The following is a 12,287-nucleotide window of genomic DNA, read 5'->3' as shown; positions in this document are numbered from 1 at the left end:
TCTCAAGAATCCTTTCAATCAGATTATCTTGAGTTGGGGTGACTGTCGTTTTCCGAATTTTCGCATATAGTATCCTGGCTGTTGTGATTATCCATTTGTGTTCTTAAGGCACAAACCTTTACTGGGTTTAATTTTTCTCTCTCTCCTCCCGAGTTTGATTCCTCACTTCTCCACTTGAAGCCAGTTGGGTAACTCTGGGTCAATCACAGAGCTCTCAGAGCTCTCTCAGCCCCACCCACCTCACAAGGTGATTGTTGTGAGGATAATTATAACACACTTTATAAATCACTCTGAGTGTGGTGGCATTAAGTTGTCCTGAAGGGCAGTATATAAATCAAATGTTGCTGTTGTTGTTATTTAAGAAATACAGATGTGGGTGAGAGTTGGGTCTGTAACTTTGACAGTTATGGATGGGAAGAGAGGAAGAACTAAGGAAAAATCTGTTCAAATTAATGGGAAAGATTTGGGGGAAATAAGGATAAAATGGGACATGGATTCCTGGTGTTTTGACAATCTTCTCTAGAGTTCAAACCATTCTTCCCAAATTATCTGCTTCTATAGAGTAATAAGATTTTGGAACACACCAGCCCCTTTCCTCGGGCTGATTCAAACTTTCCATCTTGCAAGGATTATTGTATCCAGACAGCTGGTATTTATGGGTAAAAGCTGTTACTCAAACCTAGTCTTTACCATAAATCATGTTTTGCCCCTGATCTCTGCTCCATGTTGGGTGGTGAGAAGTTTCTCACTATCCATTGCTATCTCCACATTTGTGGATAACATGATGCAAAAAGGATTGTTCCAAGCTAACTTTTCGCTTGAAGTAGCGTGCTAGGGTGCTTAGTCAGTGCACAATTCAGAGAATAAGCTGGCTGGAGCTATCTTTGCAAATACCTTTCTCTTGGAGCATTCCTCATTTGGGGGTTTACGTATGAGTAAGCAATCCAGAGTTTTTAAACAGTAGGCTGTTGTACTTGCTCTAAACCAGTTCCTGTGAGAAAACAAATGAAGGGCTCAGCCCTAGTAAAAGAACTTGTCCTATGTGTGACTCCAGACAACCCAATCCAACAATTCCTTCTGGATTTAGGGACTCCGATGGGCACATGGAGCTTCCCTCCCTTAGGGCCTTCACCTTCACATTCTATCCACACAAAAGAATTTGCTGCCTCTTCCCAGTGACTGGGTAGATACATTTGAGCATCAAACCAATGTAGACCATTGCACAGGATGTAGAAACTAAAGTAGAAGACATCACGGGAGAGTGAGGGGAATGTAATATTCAGTAACAGGCCTACTTTCTATTGCGTTGGAAAAAAACGTGTCTTTTCTTGTCCAAAGGGTGATCAGCTGTGGATCCTTTTGAGTCACCATGCCATGTATTTTCTTTCCTAATGGTTTTCCCTGCAGGAATCTACATGTTCTTACATAAGCTGCATTTCCTAATTTCTATGTCCACATGTTTAGCTTGTCTAAACAGCATTTGCAGATGGGTTGCTACCCCCACTGTTATGCTCTCCCTCTCTATTGTTCTTGTGCAGATCACTCAGGTTTTGCAATATCTTTTTCCTGTTTATTGTCTGGATATGTTGTACAGTGTATGTCTTTTGATTTGACAGTCCTACTATTTTTTTCACTCTGGAGTTTCTCAATGAAGCACTCCTTATTCTACAGTAAAGCTTAGAAGAAATTTCAGTCTTAATAGTTGTAGCTGCTGAAGGAAATAAAACTAAAAATGTCATTTACCTTCATCCTGCCAGCAGTTACTCAGTCATGGGTGTAAACATAAATATTCTTCTACTGACAAAACAGGAAAGTTACAATCATGAATAATTACATTGCTATCCTGGGCTGGCACACATCTCTACTACAACTACGTCTTTGGTTTCCAGAAATGATCTTTTAAGTAGTTACAAAGGAAAAGTATTTTTTTCCTGTGGTTCATAAAAATGAATCACTTATTAAAGCTCTCTCTTGAAGCCAAACAATGGAACAAAACAATACTAGCCGCACGAAGCAGCAGACTACAAAGGATGCAACTTTGGGAGCTTTTTTTTTTAAGAGCAGGAAGTTTTGTTATTGGAAACTCCTGTTAACTCGCTCTGGCCTTGCACTACGTAACCACTGTTTGATCCTGGAAACTGTGTCTTTTTTTGTCTTCAAGCTGACAAAGACAGTCTCCTCCCATGCTCTCTACTTTGTTTGTCCTGGATATAGACACACTTAATCTCCATCTGGACTGAACTGGGAAACACAGTAAACAAACGTGGAGAATTTTTTGGTGCAGTGTCTTCTGTGGTTGCTCAAGGCTGGGCCCAAATCCTATATTTGAGTATTTGTGAATTTTCTCCAGTTTTCCACTTTGAAAGTGGAGAGGCACATGATGTAAAAGCTTTGAAGAGTTTTCAGGTGCAAAGATTTCTTTCCCAAATGTTTCTCTGCATTTGTGAGACTGTTAGATTTCTTGACCCTTCAACGCATTTGCATGTTCAATGAAGAGCTAGAAATTATTTCCCTTGTCAAAATCACAGTCAAAATTGTTTTTTAAAAATATCTTTGCCAGCATTTTCAAGGAGGCATAAGTACAAGATTGGTTTGGAGGGACCAAGTTAAATAGATCTAGTGTTGAAAAAAGAACATTCTCCTGTGTGTCAGAACATTTGTCAGAAAAGGAGTTGCCTTGTTTCCATACATGCTATGTTTGAGAAACATTATAGTACAATGAAGAGTTGATGCAATACAATTCTTTTCTAGACTGTGAGACAGATCATTTATATTGATGCAGAAATCAGTAAGATTGTTTTCTGATAGGTACATTTCATGCTTCTGACAATTTAAAAATCTAGTTGCGTTCTGACTATATAAATGTAATCATAAGCCTTCATTTTAATGTGGAGTCTAGTTATCATGCCGGTACTAATGTTATCTTAAATAACCATTTCCCTCTCTTTTTAGGTCTGAGTCACTGACAATGGAAGCAGCACCAATCAACATGTCACAAAGCCCACTAGTGAATGGGGCCATTGGTGCTAAACTGAAGAAATGCAAACCTCGTGTGATGTCCAAAAGTGGCCACAGCAATGTCAGGATTGATAAAGTGGATGGCATTTACTTACTTTATCTTCAGGATCTGTGGACCACTGTCATTGACATGAAGTGGAGATATAAACTTACTTTGTTTGCAGCTACTTTTGTAATGACTTGGTTTCTTTTTGGAGTCATCTATTATGCCATTGCATTTCTTCATGGAGACCTGGAAGGAAGCAAATACCCACGTAAACATGTTCCCTGTGTCATGAATGTAGACTCCCTAACTGGAGCATTTCTCTTTTCTTTGGAGTCACAAACAACCATTGGTTATGGTTTTCGTTTCATCACTGAAGAGTGCCCTCATGCCATTTTCCTCTTAGTTGCTCAACTGGTCATCACAACTTTGATTGAAATCTTCATCACTGGTACCTTCCTAGCCAAAATTGCCAGACCTAAAAAGCGAGCAGAGACCATTAAATTCAGTCATTGTGCTGTCATCACCAAACACAATGGACATCTTTGCCTGGTGATCCGAGTGGCAAATATGAGAAAGAGCCTTCTGATCCAGTGCCAGCTGTCTGGAAAGCTTCTGCAGACCTATGAAACCAAAGAAGGAGAGAGGCTCCTGCTTAACCAAGCTGCTGTCAAATTCCATGTTGATTCCTCATCTGAAAGTCCCTTCTTGATTTTACCTTTGACTTTTTACCATATATTGGATGAGAACAGCCCTTTAAGAGATCTTACACCCCAGAACCTAAAAGAAAAAGATTTTGAACTTGTTGTCCTCTTGAATGCCACGGTTGAGTCAACAAGTGCAGTTTGCCAGAGCCGAACCTCATACATTCCAGAGGAGATCTTCTGGGGTTATGAGTTTATGCCTGTAATTTCTCTCTCTCAGAATGGGAAATACGTTGCAGATTTTAGTCAGTTTGAGCAGATCAGAAGTGCAGATTGCAACTTATACAGTATGGACTCTGAAAAGCAAAAACTGGAAGAGCAATATAGAAAGGAAGACCAAAGAGACAGAGAACGCAGAACAATGTTATTTCAGCAAAGCAATGTTTGAATTTTCATTCATCATTAACTTTAATAAAGTATATATTCTTCTGAAAAATGGATAGGCTGCAAAGTCTTGTCTAAACAGCCATGATGCAGAGAGTATCTCAATGCATGATGCTTACGTTTGTTTTAATTGGATGGAACTGTTTGGGCTATAAAGTGGCATAACTAAGATGGCTTTCTCTTAAGGAGTTTTGATATGTTGAACAAATGTCTCCAAATACATATTCAACGTAGTTTAGTTTTATAAGTAAGACAAAACAATTGCTTTTGAAAGGTAATCTGCAGGACTTTATTTATGTAGATTCGCATTAGTTAAGAAAATAAAAATGTGGTTCAGTCTGTGCAGAATAATAGTGAGGTTGGAAATCAGTTTTTTTTTTAAAAATCATTCTTCATTGAGAGAAAGCTGTTAGTCTGATAATAGCAGATAGACTCAAAGATGGCTCCACAGTGCAATGAGAGCTTAAGGTGGGGGGGTGACATGACCACTACTTTTATGCCAGTACAGATCTGCTTTCAAAACTTGTAAGCCTCCCAGCTGTAGAAGAGTTATCCAGAAGGATCCACCTAGATAAAATGATCCTCTCCAGAGCTAGAGTAAATGTCTGTGTTGTGTCCAAGGAATGAAGGAGCAGGTCAAAGGATGGAGGAAGATGCTACCTTTTTATGACAAAGGTGCTTGATGACCTAAGGAAAATGCCTGCCTCTAGTTCACAAGCAACTTGCTCTGCTCTCCTCCCTCACACCCCAATCAAGCATGGGAAGCAGGATCTAGCATATTTTCTTCCCTATCTGCCATCCAAGTCTGGTAGGGAAAACTACCACTCACCAGTATAACTGATCCGCTGTAAGTTAAATAATTAAAAAGATCTTGGGTGTTTTAGAGAATAGTTTGCTTTGTGGTGCTATTTTGAGTAAGCAGTCTAAGCATGGGGTTAAAAAGATTTTTTTTTAAAGTGCAACTAACAATATTTGTTTTTATGCAGTGTATATAACATTATAGTAACGTTGTAAAAGGTTACTTGCTTTGCTTTGGACCATTGTTTAATATTCCCAAATAAAGCTTTCTGAAACGTTTACAGTCAAATGTTTCACATGGCCTGTTTAATGTTTAGCTAGCCTATAAAGCAGAATGGTTTAGATTCTACTATTTAGTTGATTCATGTGGCACAGTAAGGCCAACCTTTTAACTTAATATTGTTCTACTATATTTTATTGTGTATCAGTTGCTTTTTAAAAATAAGTATCACATGTAGGCAAAGATCCATGCACACAAGGGAACATTTTAGGATGCAGCGGGGAGAAGAAGTCATGCTTCTATGCATGGAATTTAGATGGGATCCAATCCATATACTTAAGTGTTGCACCAATTTTTTTATCCACCAAAGTTTTCAAATCTAAATGTTGATGCTAGGGGACAGTATGTGACAGAAACTTCTTTGCAAGCAGTTTCCCAACTGCTCACTACTTCGAAGCTGCTTCTCTCACCAGACTGCAGTTCTACATTTTTTTTTAAAATGGGCTTCTTCCCGAAAAGTTGTTAGCCAGTCGGAACCACATACTGACCTTATATCATCATGTAGCTAATGAGATTTGGATGCCATCACCAAGCCAATCAGAGGATGGAAGAAAAGCTCCACTCTGAACAGGCTTCTTGATGATGCCACATACCTAATAAGATTTAGCTATGTGATATCATCACAAAGCCAGATCAGAGTAAGGGTTTCTTTCCCAAGCTCTGAATAGTCAAGTGTTTTCACCCTGCTTTGCAGACTCTAGGGATGTTACCAAGTTTTATGAATACATAGTTTTGATTGAAAAAGGCCGGTATCTGTGATGGGTTGACACTATCCACATAGCACTATGATGAGAACCTTGGAAGGATGCAACATAAAAGAGAGATTTAGATATTTATACTCCACTTTTCTCTCCAAAGAAGACCAAAAGAGGCTTATAACACTGCTCTCCCCTTCCCCATTTTATACTCACACCAACCTTATGAGAAAGGCTAGGCTGAAAGAGAGAGGCTGGTCCATGGTCAACCAGCAAAGTGGGTATTTAATCTGGTTTCCTCAGATCCTAGGCTTTTTCCAAACACTTGACTTATTCATGATTTTCTTAACAGTTGATCCACAAGCATTGGAATTGGTTTTGGTATGGTTCTCCCTCATGTCTGTCATCCCTCTGCATTTTTACAGTTGTGGAGACAAATTATTTTGTTCTGCACATGCCTTAAATAATCAGGATTTTCTAGATAGTTTCAGGCGGATACTACAGGTGGTCTGTGATAGAAGAGAAAGATTCTGGCCCAGTAGCACCTTAAAGACCAATTAGATTTCCAGGGTTGGGAGGCCTTACTCTCGAAAGCTCATACCATGGAAATCTAGTTGGTCTTTAAGGTGCTACTGGACCAGAACCTCGCTCTTCAGGATTTTTAAGTGAGGATGCTGTTGTCATCAGTGGCATCATGGACGATGTCATAGTACCTCCCACCCCCTTTAAAAACATTTTGTGCTTGCTTATACTGATAAAGTGCTGAATTTCTTTAAAAAGATTGAAAATGAACACATTGCCAGCCTTTGCATAGGGAAGCCACCACCCATACCTAAGCCTCCTTCTCCATGATCCAAACTGGAAAACGTCATCCAGATTGATACAGAAGCAGAGGCCAGTACAGGCAGGGCAAATTGGCCTCTGTTAAGACAGATTCCAGAGCAGCAGTAGCTATGCACTTTGTAAAATGCATTGTTTTTTCTGGCACCAGAAGTGGCTACCCACCCTCCCTTTGGCCACCAGGGTTTTTGTATTTTTTTAAAAAAACAATCTTCATTTTTATATCACTATATTAACCTACTATTGTAATAAAAGATGCAGCAGGTTCTCTGAATTCCCAGCTTTCATTTTTTAAAAATATATCTAGTCCCTTCCCTTGCAGAGATATAAGGGGAAAGGCATATCTCCACAATGGAACAGGCTAGATACTTACATTTAAAGTAAGTAAGTAAGTAAGTAAGTGGGAGTGGGCAGTACAAACAAGTAAAAAATAGACTCAAAATCAAGTTCCTGTAAAAGATCAGGGTAAAAGTGGTCCCAAAAGAAGTGGAAAAAACTGGGACAGCCCCACCCCACCCCACACACACACAAAGCAAAAACTAAAGGTGAAAAAATCATGTGGAAATCAGGAGATAAACAGAAGCAGTATGGAGCCAGAACTGACAGTAAAAGCTGTGTGGAAAACCTCCTAGTCTGACACCCACCAAGCTACAAGTGACGCCTTACACAGGTTGGACACTTGTCAGCTTCCCTCAAGTTTTGATGGGAAATGTAGGCATCCTGGTCTTGCATCTGTAATGGAGACCCAAGCTGTAAAACCAGGATGCCTACATTTCCCATCAAAACTTGAGGGAAGCTGGCACGTGTCCAACCTGTGTAAGGTGTCACTTGTAGCTTGGCTCTAAATGAACATACCTGGCTTGAGAATACAGAGAACACAGAATGATTCTGGGACTTACATTATGCCAGAAAGCTTGGCTTAACTAGTACTAGTGAGGAACTACAAAATATCCCAACATAACTCAAACATTCCCATTCTTAGACCTTGCTAAATTTAGGCCTGGTCTAGATATACAATTCGTCATGTGAGACTGCTCCCAAGTTGTACCACTTTAGGTTGCAAGTGAGTTTGAATCTTGTACATTAAAAAACATTTCACTATACATAGAAAGTTGAAATATCAGAGAAAAGAGTAGGCTAGAAGTCTTCTTTCAGTACCTACTTTTCTAAATACATGGGAAGTTCTTTAAAAAGGAAAACATTCAGTTATGTGATCAAAGTCAAACATTCCTTGAACATAGATCCAGAGGAGTTAGCCGTGTTAGTCTGTAGTAGCAAAACAGAAAAGAGTCCAGTAGCACCTTTAAGACTAACCAACTTTACTGTAGCATAAGCTTTCAAGAACCACAGTTCTCTTCGTCACATGCATCTGACGAAGAGAACGGTGGTTCTCGAATGCTTATGCTAAAGTTGGTTAGTCTTAAAGGTGCTACTGGACTCTTTTCTGTATTCCTTGAACAGTTTCACCACAAGATGAACCATGTTTCTACCAACCTTAAGATTCCGTTATCAAAATGAAACCAACTTTTGTAGCATAGTTCAAGTGTGGCAAGGATAAGTGAGTTAAATGGATTATTAAGTCAAAATATTATTAAAAACGCCCAGTCAATTTATGATAATAATGACTTTTACAGCAGCATTGTTCCTGTGTTACTTGCTGCTGGTAATAATCTATGATACATCATGGAATGAAAGAACATGATGTTCTTTTAAGTATTGTGGATGTTTTGTGTGTTCAAACTTCTGTCATAAAGTCATAAAATAGCCAGATTTTTTTTCCTGGGGAAAAAAGACATTCCCGAATCTTTGTACCCCACAATTGCCATTGCACTGGCACTTTTAGTTAACTCATTTTGATTTTTAGAGAAATAAATTAATTAAGAATTGGAATAAAAACTGGAAAAAAATACATATATCTAGTTTCTGAACAAGGTTTTTTAAAAGAAATGTTATGAAAGGATCTGGGAACAAGTGGCACATTGTACTACAACTTCAGTCTTCCAGAAGGGCAAGACAAGTCATGCCCTTCTAAGCAGCTCAATTTTTTAAAAGTCAGTGTGCAGGGGATGTTAGCTGATGAGTAACATGTTCATATTTCTTTGAATTATTAAAAGGACTATTGTGCAATGCTATTTCAGTTTTTAAATTATGCAAATGTTTTAAAGATTTTAGTTTGTAGTGATTGATAAGTACTAATGTTATCAGATACATCACTGATTAGGTTATTTCCCTCATATTTTTCTTTCCATTATTTGATGTGTTACAGTACTATGAAAATATTAAAGAAACCATGAAAATGCTCCACAGTGGAGTGCTTTGCTGATAGTCCTTTATACTGAGTTAATTTAACCTCATTTAAAATTGCAAACCCTACATATATTGTAGACCTACTTACGACTGAGTGTTCTGTTGAATTCCTGGAGGTAAAGGGGTTATAAAAATGTCTTGGAATTTGGGGCTCTTTTATACACCACAGTCTAATTTGTGCAGCAAACAGGAATCCAAACTTTTTAAACACATGAAAGAGGAAGGGTGGAGAAGTACTTTCTTTCTCTAGGAAGTTATTAAGCATGTAAGAGCCTGAGAGCCAACTGGCTCTGTTTCCTTTGCTTTCTATTCTACCACATCACCTCAGCAACCTGATCCTCAGAAAACAACAGAATACTTCATTCTAGACCTTCATCACTTTTGAAAAAGATGAGACAGAAGCATTGGGCGGGGGGGGGGGGAATCCCGATGCTGCAGTAAAATATATAGGTGCCTTTTTTCTGCAAGTATGATTTTGGAAATGTTTCCTTTACATGAGTGTTATTTCTCTACCCATGTGTACCTTCCTTGACTACCTCCCAAATGAACTTGTAAACCTCGTCAAATCTGGGAAGTGTTTTAAAAAAATGTTGTGGGAGTGTAGTGGGGAAAGTTCATTTTTTTGAAGCTGAACACACAAGGTATTGTTTAATCTCTCTGGAAAGCTTAAAAGTAATAGCATGCAACTTTCACACTAGTGTCTTAAGTATCCTGTTCTCAATATGTGAATTATTTGGGAATACATTTGAGCAGAAATGGATTATAGTTCAAAGTGTTAAATTCTTGTACTTTTGATGGTGTAATTTGCAACCTGATCTTCTCCACCATTTAGCTGCACATATGTTTAGCTGCATGTACAGTTTTAGCTTCATGATATATATTTGTGTGAGGATGTTAAAAAGCCTGTTCATAAGATCTGGGGTGGCAACTCAACCCAAAAAAACCCTGAAATGGTAAGGAGAGTCCTAAAAATTTAGAGTAACAAAAAGCATGCCTTTCCCAAATCCAGATGCAACATTAATCCCCCCTTTTTAAAATATGCACACCCTTGTTGTAGTTTTGCTTAGATTTGCATGATTAGTGAGGTTTTTTTGGAGACCTGGACCTATATTTTCCAATGAGTTCAGAACCTGTTTATAATAATAGCTGGCATTTCTAACAAAATTTGTGAATGTTCAGAGCACCTGGTGTTCATTATCTCAGTAATCCTGGCAAACATTTTGTTACAGAGGTCAGTATTTTTTATCCCCACACTGCCCATGCAGGCAACTGATAGGTCCTGGCTTGCGGACAGCTACCTGATGAGTTCATGGCCATGGTAATTCTTAGCTACTGAACTACAGTAACTCAGCTTTGCTTAGTTGTTCCCTAAACGTTAACTGATACTGCAACAAGAACTTGTGGCACCTATTTCTTTCTTAAATCTGCCCTTTGCTGTGATGCTTTCTTAGAGGTATAGTATTTCAGTCTTTTATTTTACATTATGCAACGCTTTGATGAATAGAGGAACAATTACTTAAGCATGGATTGACTTCAATGGTCCTTTTCATATGAATGAAGTGCAAACCATCAAGAGATGATGGGTCAACCATGTATCATCAATATGCATTCATGTCTTTGTCCTTTACATTATCTAAATGAGATTTTATGCTGTTTTTCTCTGCAATGGTTCTACATTGAAATCTGTAGGCTATCTCTGCACGGCATACTTTCTTTTCTGTTAGCTAAAAAGTCTGAGCATGCAGTCTTGAAATCCAGCAAGAAAAATGATATGTGCTTTGGGATGTTTATGTTCCTCTAAGGCTACCTCCAGAAGTGGAGGGATGTGACCAAGCAAAGTTCAAGCAAAGGGGAAATGATAATGCTTCATTATCTTGGGCATTGGGCCTGCTTCACATCCAGAAAAGGTCATACAGGTAAGCTCCTTGTCAGGTTTTCATCAAAGTAAATGTGTTCTGATTCTGAAACTTAAAAGGAAACAAATGTCTGAGTTATCCATGGAAAAAGGAAATGGTATGGCTGACTTGTACCTTCAGGGGCGGCGCAAGGGTTTGCGGCGCTCACGGCCGGCTGTCCGGGTGCCCCCCCATGCGCGCACACCAGCCTGCGTGATGACATCACGTGCAACATCATCACAGGAGCACGTGCGCCACCACCGGGCCAGTCGCTGCGACGGGCAGCCTCTGAGCTCTCCCGCTTGGTTGCCTGCACCGCCGCAGATGCCCGCCCGCGGCGGCTGTGCCCTAGCAGGGGCTTGAACTGACAGTGGCGGTGGCATGGGGCGGGAGGGATAGGAGGCTTCTGCTTTGTGGCATGCGCTCCCGCTCCCCGCGCCTCCTCCGGCACTCCCTCTGGCACCCCGCGCCTGAGGCCACTGCCTACCTGGCCTCAGTGGGCACGCCATCCCTGTGTACCTTCATTGTCTTTTCTCTTCTTGCAAGCAGATGCATTGTTAAAATGGATCCAGGAGCAACCTGTGTCTGTGTGAAACCATGTATCAGATACCTCTTCTCAGGATTCTGGCACTTCTCTGATGCACAGGGAGCAGCCAAATCCAGAACAGTAACAATGATGGCAACTATTCATAGAATTATACTTTTGCACATGAATGAAATCAGAAGTCCACCGACACCTTAAAAAATAACATTTATTGAAGTCTGAACATGTGACCACATTCCCTTTCTCTCTTCACCTACCTTTCCCCATCAATTCAGATGAACATCCTGTGCACCGCTGGCTATTTCTTTGCACTGTGCACTTAGCAAATATATTGTAAAGAATTTTACTCAGAAGACAGAGAGCAGGAAACTGTTATATTTACTTCCAGTTGGCACCTCTATAAGGAAATATCAGTAAAATATCAGTAAAATGCATTGTCAACAATAATGGAATGTGAATCACCTGTATAAACTAGATATCAGATACATGTTCACAGGAAATCTGTTTAGTAATATATGGAGTCCTTTATATTGTAAATACCTTTGGCCATTGGCCACAGTAACTAATGTGTACATGAGAGCTTTATAGGAATTCAAACCTGTAATATGTGCCACTGCATGTTTTTCAAATCCTCCACAAAAATCCTTTTTTCAGTACTTTCTGTTCTGATGTTGGTGCATTCTTCAGAGTAAAAATTTGACTAAAGAGCCTCATGCACAGACAGAAGTCTCATTGCACTAGAGTAATTCACTAATCTGGGCAGCAAGGGGTGGAATGAGGGACAAACTAGTGATTGCTTTCAGGGTAGGCATGTGCACTTCGGGTATCTGATTTGGAAA

The 12,287-nt window shown here is 39.5% G+C and overlaps 1 protein-coding gene across 1 annotated transcript in view; it reads left to right on the top strand.

The window, feature by feature from the left end:
• KCNJ15 (potassium inwardly rectifying channel subfamily J member 15) overlaps window positions 1-5,111 on the top strand; it is a 31,821-nt gene extending 26,710 nt beyond the window's left edge. The window contains exon 3 of the mRNA XM_054973961.1: window positions 2,953-5,111. Within this exon, the coding sequence (XP_054829936.1) occupies window positions 2,969-4,093 (1,125 nt within the window). The 5' untranslated portion in view covers window positions 2,953-2,968 and the 3' untranslated portion in view covers window positions 4,094-5,111. The remainder of the gene's footprint in view (window positions 1-2,952) is intronic.
• The last annotated feature ends 7,176 nt before the right edge of the window (window positions 5,112-12,287 follow it).

Source organism: Eublepharis macularius, chromosome 3 (genome assembly GCF_028583425.1).
Source record: "Eublepharis macularius isolate TG4126 chromosome 3, MPM_Emac_v1.0, whole genome shotgun sequence".
NCBI lineage: Eukaryota > Metazoa > Chordata > Lepidosauria > Squamata > Eublepharidae > Eublepharis > Eublepharis macularius.
The sequence above is the reverse complement of the archived record's forward strand: the minus strand, read 5'-3'. Positions and strand labels throughout refer to the sequence as shown.